The sequence below is a fragment of the Lissotriton vulgaris genome, chromosome 7, assembly GCF_964263255.1.
Source record: "Lissotriton vulgaris chromosome 7, aLisVul1.2, whole genome shotgun sequence".
NCBI classification, from domain to species: Eukaryota; Metazoa; Chordata; class Amphibia; order Caudata; family Salamandridae; genus Lissotriton; species Lissotriton vulgaris.
In genome coordinates, this window is record NC_141695.1 from 324,509,755 (window position 1) to 324,535,743 (window position 25,989).

At 47.6% G+C, this 25,989-nt stretch overlaps 1 protein-coding gene across 2 annotated transcripts in view; it reads right to left on the reverse strand.

Moving 5' to 3' along the window:
- Positions 1-13,153: 13,153 nt before the first annotated feature.
- LOC147701484 (transcription factor Spi-B-like) overlaps positions 13,154-25,989 on the reverse strand; it is a 35,593-nt gene continuing 22,757 nt past the window's right edge. The window contains exons 5-6 of one of the 2 annotated variants that reach the window (XM_086930160.1): positions 20,469-20,625; positions 13,154-15,165 (exon numbers count right to left, since the gene is read on the reverse strand). In XM_086930160.1, coding sequence (XP_086786286.1) covers positions 14,852-15,165; positions 20,469-20,625 — 471 coding nt within the window. In that variant the 3' untranslated portion in view covers positions 13,154-14,851. The remainder of the gene's footprint in view (positions 15,166-20,468; positions 20,626-25,989) is intronic. The other variant, XM_086930161.1, reaches the window with a different exon arrangement.

Here is a 25,989-nt window from a genome sequence, read left to right on the forward strand (position 1 = left end):
GACATACAGTTTTACTAATAAAACGATACAATTTATAAATACTTGCACAGTTCATTTGAACGTTGATGTGTTGTAGAACAGAAACCCTTTCATTTACCCAGAACCGAGCAAGATTGTCACATAAATCCTCTCACTTTGAAGTCTGAGAAAGAAAAGTAAAGACCAAGCTCCCTCGGAAGACAGAGCTTGACATTTTACCTCTGTTTTTTAATGCACAGCAAATGTGACAAGATAAGAACACGATTTACAGGCCTTTTTTTATAGAAAAGAGAACTTGTGGAAGAATATAAGGAGAGGTAGTGTGAACATTCTTTGCTCATTGGGAGGGATGGACTCCATCTGGACACCTTCAAACAAATAAGGCGAGCAAATAGAAAGCCAGAAAATGTAAATTACAAACCACAAAGCCAATGATCAGCAATGGGCGTAATGCATTTCACATGAAAGCTTTCTGAATGTCCTCCACATGCCTCTAGCAAACCAGGCAGCTGTGCTGTCTGGTAGGCTTCAACCTAAAAATACTGAACAGCAGTGTTCGAGTATGGGAGTGGGTTTTGGGTGCACTGCTTTCAGCCATTAACATTCTTCAAGCAGCCTCATTCAACGATTGGCTACAGACTTTGTCAATCATGTGTTGGATAAGCACTGTGGAGTGTTCATCTCCTAACTACTGCTATTGGCTTTTTGGTTCATTGCAGTTTGGGGCGAGCGGAGTACTTAGATTGAGGAGAGAAGAGTGGATTGGAAAAGTTGACATTTCCGTCGACAGGAACTTGAAGGTTTAGATTAATAAGAGGTTGAATAACGTGATGGATACAGGGGACAGAGAGCGAGATACATTTAAATTAGGTATGTTTATGGATGGTCTTTTAGGGGTTGGAGTGGGGGAAGTTGCAGGTTACACTGGTATATGGTGCAGGTATTTTTGTAAGGCTACAGCCAAGGTTTGATGGTTTGTGATGTGCACCTGAATCATTAAAGCAGCCTTTTTTTACTCAAACTTTAATCTTGACGAGTAGTTTTTCAGGGTGCGTTGTCCCACATAAATGAGCTTTGCCAATACCTGTCTTTTAAAGTAACTATCACGTTTAGCAATATCATGACAGCTGGTTGGATAGTTCCATATGAGGGTGCCTGCTGCAGGTACCTGTGTATGATCACAAGTTCAGGTTCTAAGCCTTTTCATCAGGAAAGCCATTTTTAGGTCTCGTGACCTACAATGCGCGCAAGCGCATTGAGGGAACGAGAATTCAAGTGGCCAAAATCCTCTTCAAACCACGGGCTTTCAGCCGCGGTTTTCTTTAAGTTCACGTGAATCACGTGATTAAACATGCACGCGCATCGGCAGCATTTCTCATGCAGGCTCGCAAAAGGCTCTCCTCCCTCCCCACATCAAAGGCATCAATCACCCTCCCACAGGCTTCCCCAGCTACCCCGCCCCCTGCTTCACAGCCAGGCCATCTGTTCCCTGCCAGACCTCTCACACCTCCGTCACAGCATGCCTGTGTACTTCAAAGGCTTATCACTTCACACGGCCGGCCGCAGGCCGTGCAACCAGAGCACTTCAGTTGGTGCGCAGCCCCCCTCCCAGCACTGCCTTGTTACTCTCGGCAGCCGTGAGTCCCTAAACACTTTTTATATTTAATTAGCAGCAGCAGCATTTCTCCTGCGTCAGGCCACATCAAAGGCTCTGTGCCACTTTCACCCACACAGCAACACTTACAGACACGCAACGCCACTCACACCCACGCAAGCCCACTATCATCCACGCAACACCACACTCACCCACGCAACGCCACTCACCCAAGCAACACCACTCACACGCGCAATGCAACTCATCCACGCAACCCCACTCATCCATGCAACCCCACTCATCCACACAACCCCACTCATCCACGTAACGCCACTCATCCATGCAACGCCACTCATCTACGCAACGCCACTCATCCACGCAACGCCACTCACACATGCAACGCCACTCACCCACGCAACGCCACTCACACATGCAACGCCACTCACCCACGCAACGCCACTCACTCACTCACTCACGCAAAGCCACTCACACCCACGCAGTGCCACTTTCACCCACACAGCACCACTTTCAGTCACGCAACGCCACTCACACCCACGCAAGTGCACTATCACCCATGCAATGCCACACTCACCCAAGCAACGCCACTCACCCAAGCAACACCACTCACACACGCAACACAACTCACCCACGCAACCCCACTCATCCACGCAATGCCACTCATCCACGCAACGCCACTCATCCACGCAACGCCACTCATACACGCAACGCCACTCATCCACGCAACGCCACTCACACACGCAATGCCACTCACCCACGCAATGCCACTCACCCACGCAACGCCACTCATCCGCGCAACGCCACTCATCCACGCAATGCCACTCATCCACGCAACGCCACTCATCCATGCAATGCCACTCATCCACGCAACGCCACTCATCCATGCAACGCCACTCACCCACGCAACGCCACTCACCCACACAACGCCACTCACCCACGCAACGCCACTCACTCACGCAAATCCACTCACACCCACGCAGTTCCACTTTTACCCACACAGCACCACTTTCAGACACACAACGCCACTCACACCCACGCAAGCCCACTCTCACACATGCAACGCCACACTCAGCCATGCAATGCCACTCACACGCGCAACGCAACTCACACACGCAATGCCACTCACCCATGCAACGCCACTCACCCATGCAACGCCACTCACCCAGGCAACGCCACTCACCCACGCAACGCCACTCACCCACGCAACGCCACTCATCCACATAACGCCACTCATCCACGCAACGCCACTCATCCACGCAACGCCACTCATCCATGCAACGCCACTCACACATGCAACGCCACTCACACACGCAACGCCACTCACACACGCAACGCCACTCACCCACGCAATGCCACTCACCCACGCAATGCCACTCATCCACGCAATGCCACTCATCCACGCAACACCACTCATCCACGCAACGCCACCTATCCACGCAACGCCACTCATCCATGCAACGCCACTCATCCATGTAACACCACTCACCCACGCAACGCCACTCACCCACGCAACGCCACTCACCCACGCAACGCCACTCACTCACGCAAATCCACTCACACCCATGCAGTGCCACTTTTACCCACACAGCACCACTTTCAGACACACAACGCCACTCACACCCACGCAAGCCCACTCTCACACACGCAACGCCACACTCACCCATGCAATGCCACTCACACACGCAACGCAACTCACACACGCAACGCCACTCACCCACACAACGCCAGTCACCCACGCAATGCCACTCACCGACGCAGCAACACTCACACATGCAACGCCACTCACCCACGCAACGCAACTCACTCAAAGCCACTCACACACACGACGCAGTGCCACTTTCACCCACACTGTGCAGTGCACAATAGGTCTCGCAGTAGGAAAGTTGGAGCTATTGGTTTTGTAAATGACAAAGCCCTTTATGTTTTTAAAATGAAAACAAAAATAAAAGGCATTGTTATTTGCAATTGTAATAGCTCCAACTTTCCTACTGCGAGACCTATTGGCAACGCCAGTGCTTGTTTTAAATGGGTGCTCTTCAATGCTGAAACACAGTGGGTCTCATTTATGAGAAATGACGTATTGCTGCGTGAAAGCAGCGATGCATCATTTCTCAGTGCGCACTCCTTGCGACATTCCTGATGCGTCATATTTAATGTATGACGCATCATGTCGCAAGGAGTTACAGATACGTCAGTATTTCTGACGTATCTGTAATCGCAAAAGTGACGCATTGCTGGAGTGTGTCACAAAAGTGACGCAACTCCAGCAATGCGTCCTTTCACATGGGCAAGCCCCATGTGAAAGGGCCTACGTCAGTCTTACGCCTGCTGTGAGGCAGGCGCAAGATTTTGACGCAACGGCGTCCTAAAAGTGACGCAGTGAAATCTCATAGATTTCACGGCGTCACTTCTACGACCCTTCCTTGCGTCAATACGCCCTCCCTTGCATACATTATACCTAGCGCAGGTATAATGTGGTGCAGGGATTTACAAAGTGACGCATCTACCTAGATGCGTCACTTTGTAAATATGGCGCAACAAGGCGCATTTTTTACGCCACTGGTGCGTCACAAAGAGTGACGCACCGGCGGCGTAAAAGTGACGCACAGCCTCATAAATGAGGCCCAGTGAATATGTGGAGAAAGGGCAATGAAGCTGGCCATTTGCATTCCTTCGGAAAGAATGGAGGGGTCTGGCACTTTTTCAGTCTGACCTGCTGCTACTGGCAGGCCCGTTTGGCCTTTAAAACCAGTTGTCATTTTCCTGGTGGGCTAAAGCCATTGGAGGCTGGTTTAGAGGGCCCAGGGCAGGCGCTGATGCCTCTGTCACTTTTCCAGGAACCCTGAGGTTATTTTGCAGTAAGCACATGACGGCTTGAAGAGCGCAAGAGGGAGGAAGGTGCAAAGTGAGAGATCAGAGGAGAGAATGGGTGGCTGGAAATAGAAAGATAGAGCAAGGAGGAAAGGAGCGAGTTGATTTGAGCATTTTTGCCTGGACTGCTTTAATTCCCCAGTCCTACCCTGGTTATTGGGTCTCAGCAGCAGGCTCGCACTGTGTGCTCCTGGTCAGATGTGTGCTAGCTAGTAGCTGCCAGGTACAGCACAGCAGAACAATCGGCCTGCCTGCCGTGACAGGTTGTGGTCCCATCTCCAGACCTCTGATACCGAAATGAGCAAGAACCTCCAGGTTTGCACCTGAATAAGGGCTGTTCTGTAAGGGCAGCTGCACAGTCTTCACAGTCCTATTGACTGTTCATTCAGCCCACAGAACAATCTTTCATGTGCAAAGTAATCACTGTGTTTTTTAAGTATGCCAGCTGGAGGAACAAAGCAATGCTGCAAAAGTCTCTCCTATAGAAAACAGTGGGGCATATGTACAAGCCGCTATCAAGCTACGGTTAGCGTGAAAGGGACTTGCAGTGGGTGTTCCACTGCAACACCTGTTGTACTTGACGCTGGCCCCTATGACCAGGGGTGGCATACATAGGTGGCAGCTGCAAAATTCAGACCAGGAAAATCCTAGTCTTAAAATGGCAAAACGAGGAGAAATGCATTGTAAAAGCAAAATGCCATGGTTTGTTTATGTACAGGAAGGTGTCCCTTCCCATACATAAACAAACCTTTTAAAAAATGCCATTTTGTAACTTTCATGTGTGCTGCATGAAGCAGCACTCATGAAAGTTATAAAATGGCACTTTAGGATTGTTTCTGTGCAGGAAGGGACACCTTCCTACACATAACCAATCCTCCCCTGCACAAAGACACCCTTGCACTCTGGTGCTAGGGTGACTGCATTTGCGCTAAGTTGTTAAACTTAGCACCATTGCAGGGGGAAACGCAGGGCTGCACCACATTCTTGTAAATATGGTTCAGCCTTGCGTTTCAGAAGTGGCAGAGCGCGTCGTTAAGCCAAGGAGGCTAACGCATCTCTCCGCCACTTCCTAGTACAATTCCCCCATTGTATCTTGAGAATGATACTCTTAGTTCAATTCACCTGAACTGTGTGAACTAAAGTACCTAAGGAAATTCAGGATTTGAACAAGGTCAGCTGGTCCAGCAGATATAGAAATGCTGAAAAGGATGACAAATAACCTTTGACAGTGCCCACTTTAAGGTCTTGCTGGGCTATAATCAATGCAAACATCAGACAGGTCCCCCTGTAAAGGGTCAGTGTAGCGAGCACAACAGCAGGTCACAAATCTGTCTCCGTGCCCGGAATAAATGGATTTAGTGGAAGGAAGCCGGGCAGCATGAATGACATCCACCATTTAAGGTGGCAAATCATGTGCAGTCAATTGCAACCGCTCCATCTCCATGCATGTACGTGTAGATTGCATTGACTCAGGCGTGTGGAGGACCCTGTCCAGTTACTGAGACAGGAAGTCCTTGTATAGTGGTAGCCTTATTGGAAGACTGATGCTTATGCCTAGACGTTCTGAGTACCTCACTATCCTGGCCCAATCCAGGGCATGTTTGTTTTTGATTTTCTCTTGAATTGTGACAGGTGATGGAGAGGCAGGAAGGCGTACAGAATTCCCTTATTCCATTCCAGACGGACTCAATCTAATTAGTGTTCTTGCAGGAACTCCTTGCCCAAAATTGTTGGCACAGCCTGTTCTCAACAGTGCTGAAGACCCAGCCCGGGTTCTCCCCATTGTTGGAAGATGCCCAACACTACCCTTCGTGGTCTGTTTGGTTCATCCTCTATGGCATTCTGGGACCCTATTAGGTGATTTCTGATTAGGAAGATGCCCTGTTGCTCCAACCCTCTCCAGGAATGGATCCTGGAACTGGCCCACAGAAACCTACTCTGCCCTTCTAATTGCAGTACCACATGGAGGTGGTGTTGTGCGCGAGAACCTGCACCAGCCTCCCCTTGATGGACAGAAGAAAGGGCTTCAGAGCCAAACGAATGGCTCCAGAAGATTGATGTAGAGATGCACTGGAGACCAAAGTCATCTGTTATCCCCCAACCCAGCAGCAATGCATCCATCACCACTGTCAGCAGTAGGGGGAGAATGTAGAGTAGCCTGTCGCAGGACCAACCACAGTCAGTCAACCACCACTTTAGATCTTGAGCTGCCTCCTTTGTAACTTGGACGGTGTCATAAAGGCAGCCTTTGTGCAGAGCACACTGGAACTTTAACTTCCACTGTATGGGCCTCATGTGCTTACTGGCATGATCAACAAACAGGATGCATGAGGCGAGGCGGCCACGAAGCCTCAGAAACAACCTCATCTGGGTCCAAGAGTGAGCCTGAATCATCCAGCTCATAGCCAGAGTGTCACTGCTGCAGAGTAAAATACTTTATTTCTACCACAACCAGGATCTCCCTGAGGAATCAAAGCCTCTGAGAGGTTGTCGGCTTGTTGTCGGTGAACCCCAATGATGTCAGGAGTCCCGCTGTCTTCTGGAGTTGGTCAATATCTGAGTGCAGTGAGCCTACCTTAAACAGCCAGTCGTTGAAATATGGTTATATGGTATTCCTGACCTCTGAAGATAGGCAGCGAACACCGCCATCACCTTTATGAACACCCGATGGGTGCTGGCGAGTCTGAGGGGGAGCACAGTGAACTGAAAACGTTCTTGGCCCATCTTGAACACCAGGTAACTCCTATAGTACTCCAGAACAGCTATATGAAAATATACATCCAAGTACAGAGGCACCATCCATTTTCCCTGGTCCAAAGCTGTTCTTCTGTAGAAAGGCATTAAGAGGGCAGAAGTCTAAGATAGGCCTGATGCCCACATTCTTCTTCAGAATGAGCAAATAGTGATAGTAGCAACACCCACCTTTCTCAGAGTACTGTACCATCTCTATCGCACCCTCGTAAGCAACAGGTGCATTTCCTGTAGGAGAATTGCCAAGTGCACTTCTTAAATCAGTTTTAGTGTGGAAGGGATATTGGGAGAAGAGAAAAGAAAGAGAGGGGCATATCCGTTTTCAATATTTTGCAAGACTCATTTATCAGACCTGATGGTTCACCACCCTGAAATGATATGTTGGATCCTTGCCCCCAGAGGGTAGGCATGAGCTACTGAGGCCAAACTAAAGTGGTTTGTTGGCAGGTGTAGACGGGGGACGGTTGTTGAAGACTAGTACTCTTGCTGAACCGCATGTACAGCATCCTGGGTTGTCTGCTGCATCATTGGTTGTGAAGGCTGCCTTTGTCTATACAATAGTCCCCTCCAGTACCTTCTGAATTTCCAAAAGTACTATGGAAATTATTTTGCAGGAGCCAGCAGCCGCAAGCAATGTGCTGTAGCTCTACTATCTTTAAAGCATTCCAAAGTGGAGACCTCCTTCTTGCCTATGAAGCGGGGCCCATCAAAGAGCACGTCCGTCAGTGAAGCCTGCACATCACCTGAGAACCTGCAGACGTCTTGCAGGCCTGGAGACAAAGGGCCACACTATAACCAATCATCCTTCCAATGCACAAAATTCAGTGGCGTAGGAAGGGGGTGCGGTAGGTGTGGGCCGCCCCACGTGTCATCACTGAGAGGGGTGACGACATGTCAATAATATGTGTTTTAAACACATATTTTTGCCATTTTGTCAAGCCGTGGGTGGCAAGAAATTTTCCACACTGGTACCACCTGACCTTGCTACGCCACTGGGCACATTTGTGGTATCTAAACCTGTGTGGATAATATATTTGGACGTGTCTTGTCCATCATGTGCTGTTTGGGTCAAAGCCACCCTCAGATCTTATGGGACTGCCGGCAAGATCTCTCTGGCCATGTCCCAAAGGGCACATGAGTGTAACAACCCAGCAGGTTGCATTGACTGCATTGACAGACTGCTACTCCAGATCACCTGAAGAAAACATGCATTTGCTAAAGGCATCAACCCTCCTAGATCCCCTACCTACCTGAAGTAGGGATGGGCAATGAATTAGGTTTCACTTTACTGTTTCAGGCCTGCACAGTAAGGCTTTAGGGATGGAATGCTTGGTGAGAAAATCCAAGTCACCAGGCGCAAATCTTTAATGTTTGGTCACCTGCCTATTCACAGGCGGGCGAGTATATGGTTTCTACGAGGTAGTCTCAGAATATCTGTAAGAGTGTCATTGAAAGGAAGCTAGGGCTCATACAATGCTGGCCCAGACTGTAGGATTTCTGTCAAAACATCTGTTATAGTCTCAATGGAGAGCAGCTGTCGCTTTAGCACCTTCCTCCGTACCACCGCTGCAAAGGAGGCTCTCACCTCCATTGGTGGTCCATGTTGCGAGTCAAGGTGCCTCGGGTGAGGTGTCAAGCACACCTGCATTTTGTAATCAAAGGTAAAGGCATCATCAGTGTAATAACGGGGAGATGTACCATACCCTTCACCATCATCATCAACATCCTGGAATGCACTCAGCTCTGGCAAAGGATCAGAGACAGAACCATAAAAGAGAATGAAGCCTCTGTGTGTAGCTGCAATGCAGTAGAGGCCAGGAATAGAGTCATGCTATTTGAAGACTGGTTGTGCATTAGTCATTTTCTTGCATAATTTTGGTTAAGCTCCAACTGAAATCAGTTATGGATGTGACACAGGCGTCGGCACAGGGTTATCTTCCGGCGTTGGGGTGGCAGGGACCAGCATGGATCATGGGGCCGTTGTGCAAGTCTGTACCGCCGTGGGTCACCAGGTGAAAGACGGTGCAGGTCCGAACCCGCCCAACTGGAGGCTACTGTGGATAATTGGGGCCCGAAGGTACACCAGAGGGATCCCGAAGCTCGCGGAATATTTCAAGCATGGCCTCTTTGAAGGCCTCGATCTGGGGCCTATGATGGCCCAGGATATTCGGGGTGCATCGGGACCAGCTGAGGAACTGGCTCCAGACCTAGGACCTCAATGGAGTGTGAGTTGCATCTTGACTCCCTTGCGTCCTCCCCTTGGCACAGGGTTGAGTTCTGCTTTGCTTTTTATGCTTGCATTTGGAGTTACTAGAAAACCGTAAGCTGGTAGTGAAATGGTTGCATAAATGTCCAGAGAACAGCACTGAGTCCAGGCCCCCACCTGAGAACAAGACATCTGAGAAGCAGGCCCAGTTCTAGCTGTTGGGCCGGGTGGGCCAGGCCCACCCAAACATGAGCCTGGCCCACCCAAACAGGAGCCTTGGCCCTCGCAGTGAGGACTTGAAGGCAGGCGCGCAACGGCATTGGGCTCAAAGGGCTGTCTGTGTGTGTGTGTGCGCGCCCCGGCTGAGACAGCTTCCCAGGCTCGCACACACACACACACACACACACACAGACAGTTTTTGAGATTATCGCAGCCGCACCCGAGTACTTCACAGGTCTTTAAAAGACCATTGATATGTTAACGAGGCTTTGTTTAGTTTTTATCTCCACATGGCGAAATGCTACAAATCCTTTCTTTGACAATGGTCACCTTTGCCTACTGTTCTGCTGTGTGGGTATTTCATTTTCTATACAGTGCAGGAGAAAAGAAGTTTGTTTATTCCTCTTCACCTTTCCTGACCACTGCAGCTGCTTATCAGATCAGGCTGTGGCACAAAGTTCGTTTTATGGAGTGGGTAAGAGAATGTGTTACTATTTGTTTTTCTTTTTTAAATCTGCACAGGCCCAGCAGGACACCGACTTCGTGTTTGCTTCATTTGAACAGTTTTATCATTATCATGGCTGATGCAGGACAACAATAAGACAATACAAAATGCCCAGATAACCCTGGTGATTAATGATCCTGCTGGAGAGCAATTGTTTGTCTGTTGGTAGTTTTTAAATGCAGATGAACTGTATTTTATGTGGAAGCTCAGTGGGTTACTGCCTTTTTCACAGAGATCCTTGTGTTACTTGCCGGTAAGAAGTTACAATCCTAACATAGGACAGTGACCAATGAACTGTCCCCAAAGAGCTGCATACAAACATGAATGGGAGAGTTAGAACTTAGCTTTTTTTGTGATATAGTTAGAACTTCCTCAGTCTTTCATTATTGTAATGTTGCTAACATGAGTATGTTTGGGCAGATATACATTTTTTATCAGTAAAGTTGACCTCCATGGAACACTCTTTAAATCCTAAGGTTGTGTATCCCCAGACCAAACCCTCATAAAATATACTGCCCACCAGTATGGATGACGTGATTCCTACACCTTGTAATCCTCAATGGCTTATGTGTGCATGATTGATTGTATAATGTGTGTGTGATGTAAAGTACTGTGATACCCTACACTGATATGATTAGCGCTATACAACAAATGAAATGCATTTCAGGGAGGGGCTACGGAGAGATGAGTGGCGCTGGAGGAGGGTGGTAGTGAGGGAGTTTGGGAAGGAAGTCAATGGTGGGCTATGGAGAGATGAGGGGCGCTGGTGGAGGGTGTCAATGAGGGAATCCGAGGCGGAGGTAGTGGGAATGGAGCGATGAGGGGCACTGTTGGAGGGTGGCAGTGAGGGAATCCGAGGAAGAGGTGATGGGGTGAAGGGGGGGGGGGGCTAGGGAGAGATGAGGGGCACTGCTGGAGGGTGGCAGTGAGGGAGTCTGAGGAGGAGGTCATGAGGGGAAGGGGCTACATTGAGATGAGGGGGCACTGGTGGGGAGTGGCAGTGTGGAAATCCGAGGAGGAGGTCATGAGGGGGAGGGGCTATGGGGAGATGAGGGCACTTGTGGCATGTGGCAGTGAGGGAATCCGAGGAAGAGGTGATGGGGTGGAGGGGGGAGCTAGGGAGAGATGAGGGGCACTGGTGGAGGGTGGCAGTGAGGGAGTCTGAGGAGGAGGGAATGAGGGGGAGGGGCTACATAGAGATGAGGGGGCACTGGTTGAGAGTGGCAGTGTGGGAATCCGAGGAGGAGGTCAAGAGGGGGAGGGGCTATGGGGAGATGAGGGCACTTGTGGCATGTGGCAGTGAGGGAATCCGAGGAGGAGGTGAATGGGGGGGTCCATGGAGGGATGAGGGGCACTGTTGGAAGGTGGTAGTAAAGGTATTTACGGAGAAAGAGGTAATTGGTGTGGCGCCAAAAAAGACTTTCGCATCAGCGCTAAACAGGCCCTGTCATGGCCTTTCTGTTTTTGTTTATTTAATTAGCAGTCGGGTCATAAGGGCTACTGTGGAACATACTTTAAAGTGCGTGCTAATTATATTTACTGCTATATTCAATGTTTTAAGTTTGAAGATGATTTTACCAATGTTTTTACTGGGAAAAATGACAGTGGAGCCCGATGGTGCCTGATATGGGGCTGGGGTTCAAGGTCAGCTGTGAGATAAGGTACACTGGAGAGTAGTAGTAGATAATCAAGCCTATAAGAGAGTGCGTTGCAAAGTCCGGGGTCCGGTGGCGGTAGTAATGAAGAGAGAATCTCCCTGAAGGCTCACACAGAGAGAGCTGGTGAAGTATCACTTGCCTGATACTCCCACCTCAGAAGCCTCCTCTTCCCATCAAAGGAACATTACATGGAAAAAACACTTTTTCAAGAGTGATAATATTTAGAAAGAGATTTGGAAAAGGGTGTGTTTTACTGGGCCTTGTAAGACTAAGAAGTGATAAAGGACCTGCCCAGACATATATGCAACAAATCGAACCCGCAGTGGCCCCCCCAAATAAAAATTCCTGGAGCCGGGCCTGCTGAGAAGGCTGCACCTTCTCCCTGTGCTAGGTGACGTACACCTCCGCCTCATGGTCCTGAATCTCCTTCGGATGCACGGGAATGTTAAATGAAAGCCCAGAAAGGAAACTAAAGCGCCCTGGGTACTCGAAACCATCTAGTGCCGACAATACATCCTTACAATGAATTTCACCCTTTTATTCAGCCACCACTTCCTAGTTGTATTTACAAGGCCCTTGGCATTTGTGAATGAAAGAAACTGTACATAAACATGTCCCAAAGTTATTTTAGATATGAGCTGTTCTGGGACACCAAGCATCACGCCCTAGGAGCTAAGTGTGGGCTATGATGTCTGGCGACCACATGACACAAAGTCACTGGAGGCATCATGGATCTCCTGCTGAGTTTCCAATAACAAACCAACGCATTCTGGGAATTGTAGTATGGGTTCGTTTAGGCCGCAGGACAGGGTAAGAATGGAAATGTGGGTCTCTAGTGACAAAATGGAGGACTGCCGATAAAACCAGGAAAAAATAAATGCATCTCCTTGCTGTCCCTCACGCCCCACCCCTACGCCCGCCCTCATCACGTCTTGTGGGCACCAAGGGGCAGAGCTGGCCTTGGGTCAGTTAGCGTCCTGGGCGAAATCATACTTGGCACCCCTCCTAGTCACCCTCTCTAATTATCTGTAAGTTCCATGTCGAAGCGAGGCTTCTGCATGCAGCTTCCGCACCCCTCTTGGGGTGGGCGCTCTGGGCGTGGGCCCAGCTCACACATGCTTGAGCCCCCACCCCTCTGGGCGCTGTAGTACAGACCTGAGTGCGGCTTATAACGGTCTCGGCGACGCAGGGCCCGTCTCACCTTTGTACCGTGGAAGGGGTGCGCAGAGAGGGCTCTTTGTGTCTTCTGGCAGGATTTGCATGCACTCAAATGAGCCGTGAGTGTGAACAGAGGTGTTTGTGTGCGCGCACATTGCATGCAAAGGAGGGAACAAGTCACCGGACACACACAGTGCAGCTTGTTTCGTTTTATTTCGAAAATAAGGCACATTTCCTGTAACAGAACAAATGATCAATTTACAGCTATCTATATATTAACAAGAGATTTCCATGTGTGTGTTTGGAGATGTTAGATCCTGCACATTCCATTTGCATTTATTTTAATATGCAGTCGCCTCTGGCCCCACGTTCATGCCTGACATCCACGTTGCATAAAGACCCCCAGGCCACTCCAGTTGTTCTCATAGTCACCTCCACCCCCACGTTCTGGATCCTATAATGTGGGGCAGCCCCCTGTTTAGGGCCCTTGTGCCACCCCTGGTTCTATACTGGCCCCATACACCGAGCAGGGTGTTAACCCCCAGTCCTATATCACTTGCAGCAACACAGTCTCCATAGGACGCACTATGTGACCCTCTGTTCTGTGCTGGGACACTGCGGGCCATACTCCCCACGCAGTCTGCATTACATGACCGTAAGTCCTATATTGAGCCAGAGGAGGAAACTGTGACCCCTGACCCTATACTGTCTAACAGAGGGGTCTCCAACCTGTAGCTCGTGAGCTACTGTAGCTCATCTGGGTTCAGCCCAACTTATTAAATTAGAAAGCTTTTGCTTGATTTAATTAATATAAATATAACAAAATTGAAATTATAAAACACCAATATTATTAGTAACTCTCAGTGCGTTTCATTGAACATAAGTAGCTCTCAGAACAGAAAAGGTTGGAGACTCCTGGTCTAAATGCAGCACTCTGTCCCCACCTAGCCACACTTTATGACCAATGGGCCTATACTATCAGATATCAGTACTCAGCGCCTCGACTTGCCGCAGTGTGTGATCTTTGGCCCTATGCTGTGAGACAACAGAGCGCGCTATTCACACAGGTTTTCAGAGAATGACCCCTAGCTCTAGACTGTGCGACTGGATGCCACAGTCCTCAGACAGGCCCACTGCCCTATACAGCAGCACATCAGAGCATATTATGTCTAACGACCAGTGTGTGGTACCCGGCCCAATACCCAAAGAGCTGCAGCTATACAGCTCTATACTGTGACAAAGCAGGAATCACTCATACATTACCAAGCGCCTAAGACACACTCTGAACGCTGAGCCCTAAATGGAGCCCCCATACAAGTCTGTGAACCTTCGTCATATACTATGAGACACAGGCCACAGTCCAAGAGCGTGTGGATATTGGTGCAGGAGGGTGAGACATCAGGCACTCACTCAAAGCTGAGCACGAATACTCATGAGATGAGCAGAGTGCTGTTCATCCGGGCCAGTCCTGCGGCCTCAGTCTCCTCCTCATATGCACTTTATTGGCCGCTTCATCTTCTCCGTTTAGTTCTCCACTCTTGACTCTCCCCCCCTCTTCATCACTTCTCTTGCCTCCATTTGAGGACAGTTTAATGAGGCACCTCATGTTTGCGTACATATATACACTGCTCAGGCTCCTGTTGGCAGTGAGATGTCTTTAGCACAGATTTTGGATGAGATGGTTCTGGTCAGTGCCTGAAGCCGCCCTAACTTCCTCGGGCTCCAACCCTGGGGCAGGGTCTCAGCCAGACCACTTGCTCCTCCAGATATGGCAATGTCCATAGGCCATGAATTTGGAAGTATTGACGTAGACGCAAGCGATACAAGTCACTGGTCCAGTTCTTATTGAGGGGTTACCAGCCAGCCCCCCAGCCTAAGTGGCCCCTGACAGACTAAGAAAGAGCCCGGGGGGTGCTCTTCCTGCCCTCAAGCAGCCTGCAGTCGAACTGGTATGTCAGCTTCTTCTTCACCTTGAGGATCTCACCAGTCTTGCCGTAGTTGCGTAATGCGCGGGCCATCTTCTGGTAGGTCATCTTCTTGCGGTTGCCCTTCTGCTGCCCCCAGCGGTGGGCCAACAGCTCCTTGTGTTTGGAGGAGAACTGGAAGGTGCCGCGCTCCTGGTCCAGCCACCACACGCACTCCTTCATCTGCCCGCTCTGCAGCAGCTCCAGCAGGAACCTGTAGAGGCGTACCTTCTTACGGATACCTGTGGACAGAGAGAGAGAGACAGGGACACTGGGTCAATAGACTAAAAGTCGGCAGAGGACAAGTAAGAGCTAGAGTGAAACACAGCAATGTTCCCAACCAACACCAAGAAGACCGTCACTCAGGCCACATCACCAGCCGCCTCGATTACGGCAACGCCCTATACGCTCGCATCTCTATCCAGCTCCTCAGAAGACTCCTGACCATACAAAACTCTGCAGCCAGACTCATCCAGGACCTCCCCAAAAGAACCCGCATTGCCCCCCCCCCCCACCTGAGCGACCTCTACTGGCTCCCCATCCAGAAGAGATGTCAGTTCAAGATTATCACGCATGCCTACAAAGCCCTCCATGACCCAGAACCTGCCTACATCAACCATCGACTGAACTTCCACCAACACTTTAGACACTCGCACTGCTATTCACTCTCCCTCACACACTGTCGCAGCCGCAACACTGGTCCCTCCTTCTCCTATATCACTGCCAAGACCAGGAACGACCAACCCCTCCAGCTTCGTACAGCCTCCTCACTGGCAGACTTCGCAAAGAGACTCAAGACCTGGCTCTTCGAAGGAGACATAGAACCTCTAAGGGTTACAGTGTTACGCTTTACAAATGCTGTTTGATTGATTAATTGATTCACCAGGTGCTAAGTCGTGAACAACAGGGGAGCCAGGGTCATCAGGAGGTGAGGGGTCAAGGTGGAGTCATCAGGGAGCATAGAGGAATAATCCACCACATATGGGGTCCATTTATAAATTCACGCTGATTTTGAGTAGGTGTTGATGTCTTTGGATTTATACAAGGGATCCTAACCCTAAATGTATATATTTCTTATTTTTTGTGAATAAACATTTTTTAATTTTGTGATATTCACTTTATGAATTTTAGTAACAGTGATTATGGTACAACATTTTTATTTTGCTTTATTCTACTGCATATTTCATTCAGTAGCAACATGTTTTTCAGTTTTTTGTCTGATTTGTGAAAGTTATTCAATGTTTATTTACTTTTGGAAAATAAAGAATTGTGACACAAAGTCAGAGCTGCAGGAAGCATAGCAAGAATTTTAAGGAGAAAAGGTCATGCCAACTACCAGAGCTGTGTCATCCTTTACTTTCTTTCTTTGTCCCTAGATGTTTGTTTCCCTGCATTTAGCGTTTTTTCACACAGACTGTGGGACCCCCAGTCCCTCTGGACTATTCAAACTGCAGCCATGATGCTTTTCAGGGACCCCTTTGGTGTTCCATGAGAATGGGGAAAAACTTAATTAGTTTTCCCACTCTACAATCTCAAGGGGGTAACGCCCCTTGATTCCGCTTGGACTGCAGTCGACCTGAACCCTTGATCAGAGAGACAGGATGCTGAGAAATCGACTGCTACAAGTGCAAGAGAGACTAAGTAATCACTGCCATGAATCAATCAACTCGGATTTGTAGAGCGAGGCCAATCACTCGTGAGGCCATCCAGGTGCTTGGATCAGTCGAAGAATAAAAGGAAAAAAACAGGGAGAAAGCAATAAAAACGAGGAAAAAAGAAGTGAAAACAAGGAAAAATCAAGGAGAAAGCGTTGAAAACGAGGGAAAAAGCAAGGAGAAAGCTGTGAAAACGGGGAAAAAGCAAGAAGGACAGGAGCAAGGGCGATGTAGCAGCATGGGGATAGCTGGGCCACATTTTTCTCTCCACCACCTTTGTTATTTTCTGTTGTTTGAGCCTGCAGTTGCAATAGTGCAGCACACAGTTGTCTAGCCACCTACCCAGACCAGAGAGACCCTCATGGTGGGCTGTGAGCAGTGTGAACATACATACGTTGGGGAAGATTTACAAGGTCTGGCGCATCTCTGCAAATCAGCAGGAATGCGCCAAAACACTTGCGACCCGCAAAACCACCCGTGCGCCACCACTGATGCGTGGAATTTACAGTGCGGCGCGCCGTGGCGTACGGATGGGCAGATGCGCGTCGCATCCCCCGGCAGAAATTTCGCGCAATGCTGGAGCTGCGTCGCGCTTGCGACACGGCTCCAGCAAGGCTCGGGTTGCCCTATGCCTAACATGCTGCGTCAATCCTTACACCTGCTTCAAGCAGGCGCAGGGTTTTGACGCAGCATGGCCATAAAAGTGAATCAGTGAAATCTTGTAGATTTCACTGCGTTACTTTTACGAGGCGTACCTGCGAGGGAACCCCGAGCCTACGCTGGAACATCCACATGAAAGATGAGGCAGGTTTCATGTGGCACAGAGGTTTACATTGTGACGCATCTCCCTAGATGCGTCACGTTGTAAATACGGCGCAACATGGTGCATGCTTTACGCCACCGCTGCGTCACAGAAGTGACGCAACAGTGGTGTAAATGTGTCGCAAGGGGCTTGTAAATCTGCCCCGTTGTGTTTACTCTAATTCTAAACTAGAAGGACAACACACCTCGTTAGTTTCAGGAAATGTGTATTTGAACTCCAAGACACTAACCCAATTTCTACAGGTACCAAGTAGATTTGCTGTGGATTTTGCTTTTCTCTGTGTTGGTTTAGAATTAAGTTCACAAACTTCTAGGAATGTGCACCTTAAAAGTTTCCAACTAGCTACAAAGTAATCGTCTCTCTTTGTTACACTATTCAATCTTCTTTGGGCATTGATTGCGAACTTTGGTCATTTTCAAACCCTATTTAACTGTATTACTACACTGTGTTAGTTCTGCACCTTGTCAATTCATGGTGCGTTTCAAGCTTCATGAACAAGAAGTTGATCAATTCTCAGCTAGTTTGGCTCCAGGACACTGAGGCTACCAGTCATTTGAGGTTGAAAGGCTCCCACTGTAGTAGGTTAGCAGGGTTGCCCAAAAGGGGATTATTAACTGTGTTGTGTGACTATCCGGCGAGGGAGGAACTAGTTGTTATGTTCAAAGCACTATATTTGCTAGAGTAAATGGCTATGTTCATGGTTGGCCATTTTTCAAACAAGACTCATGTAATCCTAATGCGCTGCTGCTGTCCACATAAGGGACCCAGGGCGCAAAGTGGCTATCAGCAATTTAGAGAAACGCTTTGGGGTGTTTGGGACTTAGTTGTTCTCTCCGGTGACTTAAATGCAAAAATCAGATGTGAACACTGCAGGTAATACTATAGCTCATGATGCAACAAGGTTGGGGTATGGCTAAGCAACTAACTGCAGTGTGGTTCATGTTATTCTGGAGGTTTGGCATCCGCCAGTCAGATGCCTGCTAGATGATAGGCCAGAAACAGCAATGCCAGTTAGGTACCTGATGCCAACGAAAGCAGGGTACACATTCACAGCTGGTTCTTTTTGCAAAAACCTCTACACCTCATATCATTGATACATGCACCAGGAGCACCCGTTACGCAACAACGGCTTGGTTCTAAAATAAGGGAGGATAGAGCTGTGTCATGCACAGGTGTTGGTGACACTAACTACAAACTTGAAAGTTACCTGGAATAGCTAATGTGAAGATATTCGTACATTTGATACAGCCAACGTATAACAAGCGATCTAGGGAGGAGAATGCCCCTTCTAGGCGCTGTCTCATTCAGTAATGGAAGATTACGGCCACCTTATCTAAAGTGTCATTACGCATATAAGGGAGACAGACAGAACTCTGAGAGTAGATTGTGTGGAAACCAACTTGGTACCAGGAAGTGAAGAAGTATATTGGCTAGAGACCTGCGTCAAGCTGTCTCCCCGTGAGATGGATGACTGTTCTAAAAGTAATAGGGGGCAAAAGCAAAACCATAAAAAGAAGGTACAACGACAGGAGAATAGGGTGGTGTCTGGGAGCTGGGAGCAGATTCATGTAACCATAAACAATGAGAGCAGTAGAGACTTTTGGAAAAGAGCCTGAGCAGTGGTGGATAGTTGAATTTTGCTCATGCGCAAGACTATCAGAAGTTAAAAATGTCTCTGTACACTGAGCATTACCAGGGGGTGTAGCGTAGTTGCAGTTCCTACGACGCGGACCTCCGGTTGCACCAGAGGGTTATTTTGGGCTGCATCAAGAACGCGGGTGTCTTTTTTCATTCTGGTTTAAGCTGCTGTAGCAACAACCAATAAATTGCTCACAGGATGGAAAGAGGCGATTTTATCCCTAATATGGTCTACCCGACCTGCTATTTATTGCTGTGTGTGATCTAAAATGTTTGTAAAAAAACACTAAAAAAAGAAATACTACGCTGGAGGGAACTATCAACTTCTGAGTCCCCAAGTTGCCTTTAGACGGGGAATGTCCACAGTGCTTTTGCACTTGTTAAACAAAGTTTAGAAAAGCATTGGTAAAGGGTGTTGCGCTGCTGCATCACGCAATTGTGGGCGTCTCTTTGGCAGTGGTTTAAGTTTGTAGATTATCGACTGGGAGAACCTCCTCTGCTGGTTGCTCCAAGGTTCCCAGCAGTATTGATCAGTGATATTTAAAGGGTCATCTTGGCTACTGTATGGCACTCACTGCTAATTTTTACTAAAACCCATTACAGCAATTAGGCAGGGATATATTTTTGTCCTCCTTTCCCCCCAATATTTGTCTGCTTTACATCAAAAATTAATAATAATTGGCGAACTGCAAAGCAAACATCTAGAACTTTAATAGCTTTTCTCAGTCTCTCGTTATCCTAAGGTTGTTAAAAAGAGTGGGTTTGTGAAGTAAGGTTTGCTTTGGCTAACCACTGACCGCTGGCTTAACAGGTACATTTCCTAAACGTGTTTCCCCACTAGATCAGTTCCAGGTCAGACTTGCAGTTATATATTTATTTGTGCAGATATTTTTAGAATGCAGAGTGGGCCCGATAGCTAGGAGCGCTTCACAGTGGAGCATGACGAGCATTGTGGTTAACAAATAACATAAAGCAAACGATAAACCCCAAGGGAGTCAAAGGAGCCATTTGTCACATCATATACAGTCCAGCTCAAGGGGTACTTGGATACCAATCATAACAGAACAACCACAGTGCAACAAGAAAACAGGAAGGACACACAGATCGCCTCATGGTAGATAGCCCAAGTCAAGAGAGGAGAAGAAAGGGGAACATGCCTCCCTTTCAGCACAGTGCCTATTAACTGTCTTCCTCGAGAAAGGCCTCTGGCTAAGTCATCCACTCCGCTCCCTCCATGTCGGTTAGCTTCTCCCTGAACACAGGTGAGGCATTGGTCAGACTGTCTCTAGCGCATGCGCATGCACATCCACTTCCAGGCTGTCACAGTGTACGAATGTGCGCCGGTTGGCTTTCTCTCACGCTCATTTGACATTCAACCTTCTCTTGCGCATGCGCTCAGTGCATCAAGCCTTGCAACACTTGCACTTACCTGGGTCGCAGCTGCAAGCCTCTCCTGGGTGAAGAGTCTCATCCGATTCGCAGTCGGACACCTCAAGTTGTGGGCTGTCCCGGTTGGGGTACTCTTCCTCCTCCGAAGGGCTCAAGGTGCCGCCGGGCTGGTAATGGGGGTACTGAGGATATACCTGCTGAGAAAGAGAAGGAACTGTTAATCCTAGGGCACAAGTCCTAAAAAAAAAAGAAGGTGGGGGACTAACCAAGTTAGGCAGTATGCAAGTGACATCATGGCCCATGACTTCACTGTGTGTGACATCACACGTGGGATCACAGGAAGTGACATCACAGGGATTAGCATCAGAACGCATGACCTCACAGGAAGTGACATCACAAGAAGTGATATCAGATCTTAACACCTCAGACATATGTTTAGCAGTTCTACCATGAGGACATTTGAGTGCATTCCAAGATTTAACAAGCGTGTCGGGTTGTGCCAAAAAACTGATGCACTCCCGAAACAAAATCTGTGCTTCAACTAATACATTTTTTTTAAGTCTATCACAAAGAAATTTGTAAAAAGGAGAAATGTGGCAGTAATCTGTTCTGCCCAATTGGTTGCAAAGTCTGCATTTTTAAATATCTTATAGGGTCAGGGCACCTGCTGCAGAGATCTTTGTGTGCTCAGTAAATCTCAGGGAACAATAATAATGGTAAGACAACTCTGGAGGTTAACGCATTTGCGGGAGAGATCTGTGCTTTGTCTAGTCCCAGTTTTGAACCAAAGTAGCATACAATGTTAATATGTTTCCAGCAAAGCACATCATATAGCATGCAGATGACATATTTTTGTATGTAGCTCCGTAGGTGGGTTACTGCTTTTAACACAAAGATAATTGTGTTACTTACAGTTCACAAATTGTAATCCTTCTAATATAGCACAGTGAGCTATGAAGGACACGTGACTTCTACTCCTTATAACCCTCACTGCCTTATGCAACACATCCTGATTTACACACATATGATCTATTGCCAATGTATAATGTTTACGTGTGACGTCAGAAAGATGGAAGACGAAACAGTGGAGCACACACGGTTGCCACTGCATGTAAGCAGTGTATGTTCACAGGGAGGAAGCGTGAAAACCATGCTGAACACCACGATGCAGTAGCCAGTTATGGAAAATAGATGGCCCACCAACCTCCTTGTTTAAGGTGAGATACACAATGTGTGTGGGAGCGCGGCGGGCTTGCTCCCCAAAGTAAACAAAACATTACACAGCCTAAACGCAGCGGCAACCATGTGTGCTCCACTGTTCCGCGGTGTCAGTCTTTCTGGTGATAACCTGGACACTGGGTGGTTCTCAGTTTTGTAGCATCGTGCACATCCACACATTATGCAGCGCTCTTTATGTGACTGCCCTTAACTACAGAGTCCTTTTAACCCGCATCTTGCAATCTATTCTGTTAGGCTTACCACAGATGCACACTGCCCCAGCCTGCCACTACATTCCTGACAGAATACTGCTGTGTGGCCTCTGTGCTCTTTATGCCATACCTCTTATGACATTGTATTGAAACTAGATGTTGTGGTGGAATTCTACCTCCACCTTCCCATACCTTTTTTAAATATTTCTAACTCCATATGAAGAGGCGAAACACACCTCTCCTTCATTATCGTCACCTTACTGATTTAATATTGATATTACTATACTAGAGCAGCTTTCCTACACACATTATGCTCCTGATTGGAATTTGGCAGAATTCCTGGCTCGATTTCAAGCTCCCTTTTCTCCGTCTTTAATTGATGTTGTTACCTGCCTTCTTTGAGGTCACAGCTTTATCTTTGTTATCAGTACCTATTAGCCAGACTACTATGTCCCTCCCCTTTGGAACTCTTTCCTATATTCCCTCTATAGGATAGAGTGCACTCTGATCCCCACTGCCAGGGTCCCTCAAGTTGAAGAACAGTTCCCAACAATTGTGGGTAATCTTGTGGTTCTTGTATGAATACCACATTTGATTGGCTTCACTTGATTGTGGTGTTTATGATTCTCCATTATTTGGGTAGTTGGCAGCACTATCTTTGTAAGTGTTACCTATCTTATGATTTTAACCTAGCTGTAATTGTATTCCCAACAGCTTGCTTTGCAGTCGAATTGTAGTTGAATTTCACTGTGGACCACTTTTGTGTTTGCACTTTTTCTTGTATGAGCGCGTTATATGAGAAGAGGCAGTCTAGAGGTCCAGCGAATGCCAATACTCCTCTCCAGAGGGCCTAGTTGGCAAAAATATGATGGTCTATGTTTAGTGAAACATAAGCAGGGTCAATTAACCTGCAGTGTCCCCATTTTTAATCCTGATCCAGGCACCCACAATTAAAGTTGTACGCCTGCTCTGGAGCCATTTTTAACTAATGTTCCCACTTATTACACATTCCGAGAGCCTCACCACCCATTAGCTCACTACAGGGTTTTTACCAACTCTCTTAAAACATCCAAAGAGCTCTTCTTCCAGGAGAAGGAGTTGTAGCCTGCACCGTGATCAGCTGTCATGATGGGAGAAGATTCCCATTGATGAAGCATGCCACTTCTGATGGGTGAGGGAATTCGTCCTAAAGAAGGTACATTCATGTACAACTAGATTTTTCTGACTTTTCTTAAGGCCCATATGTTTCTGTGTGTGGTAGATATATGAATTGGGAGTGAACACCTGGAGGTGTCTAAATCTCCCTTGGCCCTCTCTATTTTTGTGTTAATTTCCACAATGCTTTCTTCCATCACAAACCAGCTTGCACAACCAACTGAATAAATGCTAAGGAAATGTACAAAATGGCACAACACATTCCTTAGCAGATTTATTGCACACACTCCAACCAAACTGTCCATCATGGAATCCATACCTGGCCCCCAAAAATATTCACAGACCCTCTTCCTGGTCCCTGACATGCCTCACACTTCTTAACATGTATAGAGTGCTGTATGCAGTTTGGTATCATATGTATTTCATTATATTAATTCACCACTAATCCTTTATGGGTGCCGGATCAGTGTGGTACTCGCCAAAAAAGCGTTTCAACACCCCATTAGGGTAGCAAGCGCCATATTAATGTAAACCTTTTTCCCTCTTCTATCCATCCAGTATCCTTCTCAATCCAAATAACTGACTAACATGTCCACCACTCCAATTACTTTCATATTTCACTATACTAATTCAACACTAATTCTTTATGGGTGCCGGAGTAGGAGGCTACTTACCAAACAAGCGCTCCTACGCCTTGTCAGGAGTAGTAAGCGCTATATAAATACAATTACAATACAATACAATACATGTGAAATAATCTTCTTCCTGAACCAAGCTAAAATGCTTCCTTGTCGCTTTCCAGTACACTATTTATCCTTTTGCCAAATATTTCCTGGGACCCTTAACCCTATATATCTCATTAATTTCCGAATTGCGTTCTCTGGCTTGTAGTTCTGCATTAAATAATCCGGGCACTGATCCCAAAAGCTCAATTAGCAATGTATGTGCAGCTGGCGCAGAAAACTGCCCTAGCTGAAGATGTCAGACAAGACATGGGGGTAACTTTGTACCAATGGGGTTTGTGAAGAGGATGTGTGCAAATCCCCTTAAGAAAAAAGAAGACAAGAGAAACAGGTGAACAGGAAATGTATTTTTTAATACACCTGTGTGAAATGTGGCTCTGGTATACACAAAGGGACAAATGTACTGGTATTCCATGCAGCACTGTGCAGCAATGGTGTCACTGTGAGCCAAGCTTAGGTTTTGTGCCAAGCTTAGGTTTTGTACTGGAAGGATAGATACCCTTCCAGTACAATATACTATGCTTACACCTATTTTAAATATTTTCCCACTTTGTATGTGTGCTGTACAATGAAGCACACATCCGAAATCACTAAATAAAGGTTCAAGTGTGCGCTATTTCCTGATGCTAAACCCTGCCTACTTTCCTTTAGTAAATTTGGTTTAGTATCAGAAACCGTGGGTGGTTGCATGGGAACGTGCTTGCACCGCGCATGGTACCGCCCCTTGGTGCAAAATAATGCAAGGCAGCACTATGCATTGCTTTGCGTCACTTTACGCGATGTTTCCAGTGCTAGAAAGTACATAGGAAACGAAGATTTTGCGCGGCGCAAACATGGTGTAAAATCTTAGCAAATCAGCCCAAAGGTCTTTCTGGACTTGCACACAAAAAAATCCTCCATCCTAAACTCAATTGTCGGAGAGATTTGAAGCTTAAGGCTGAATGGACGGTATTCACAATCAAAAACATGAAGTACCATCACGGCGATAGCTTGCATGTTATTCAAGCAAAGGCCACACGAGGGTGGTAACACCCCACGAGGTGGGACCATTGCTGTCGATGCCTGCACTGTTTTGCTTGATATATTATACCTTCACTCGTGCAGATTTAGGAACCGCGGCCGCTTTCTCATCCAGTCTAAAATCTGTTTGAACCTGGGAAACACACCACGAATAAGCGATGGCTCTTAAATATTGTACTCCGGTATATTCATATAGACTAGTGAGCTAATGCTCCTTCTCGATAAAGCGCTCTACCTTGTCGAGCTGACTCCGTAATTGAGGTCTGCCCGGTGCGTCCGCGGTTCATCAAATGACTACCTTGAGGCTGCTTATCTTTTACAGTCAGATTTTTACTTGACGTTGAAAGATGATGACCCAGGCATTGCAGATTCACGCGGGAAACCATTCAAGGTCTTAAATGGAGTTAGAAAAAAGCTGCGGCAACTGGAATAACATTGCAGCACGGCGCAGAGTGCAGCCTCTCGTCTGCTGCCCGCCCTCTCCTGCCTGGCTGTGCTCAAGAAAAGGTCACGCTTCATAGTTTCTTCAACAAATGAAACTATATTTTATATTTTTCTGATTTTCCAATCGGCAGCTCTGATGGGGCATCTCTAGATGCAATGGGGAAACGAGATTTGCGACTCCCCTTCCCCAATCCCCCCCCCCCCCCCTGCAAAGTGCTTGGAGGGACCCAGTCAGGTGGTCCCAGGCCTGTCCATGGTCTTAGGCCCCAGGGGAGAGGGGTCCTCCAACAGAATCATGCCTTTTAAGAGTATACACCAAAGGTTTCAATGCTTTGGTATTTCTAGAAGCGCTGCATACAACCCAAATAAAGGACTTTGGAGGAGTCTGGTCTGGCAGAGATGAGCTCTTCGGGTAGGGCGTAAAGGTGAGCCAGGGCTACAAAGGGAACAGTTTTATCCAGAAAGCAGAGTTGAAGACATAACAGCTGAACCGAGCAGTATGAGTCGACTCAGAGCAAGCCTCAGAGTGGAGCGGAGTGGTGGGCGAGCTCTGGTGACTTGGGCATTATCAGTATAACAAGAAGACCAACATCTGACGGAGGAGGCGAGCAGAGGACCACACATCGATTAGGGAAAGAGGAGATCCCTGTGGAGCGCTGCGTGGGATGTTGCAGGCTTGAGATCTAAAAGGATCTATGCGGAAGACCTGAATTAGGGTGGCCTGATCAACTGCGTCCAATGCTTCACTCGGTTCAGAATGGCCAGAGGT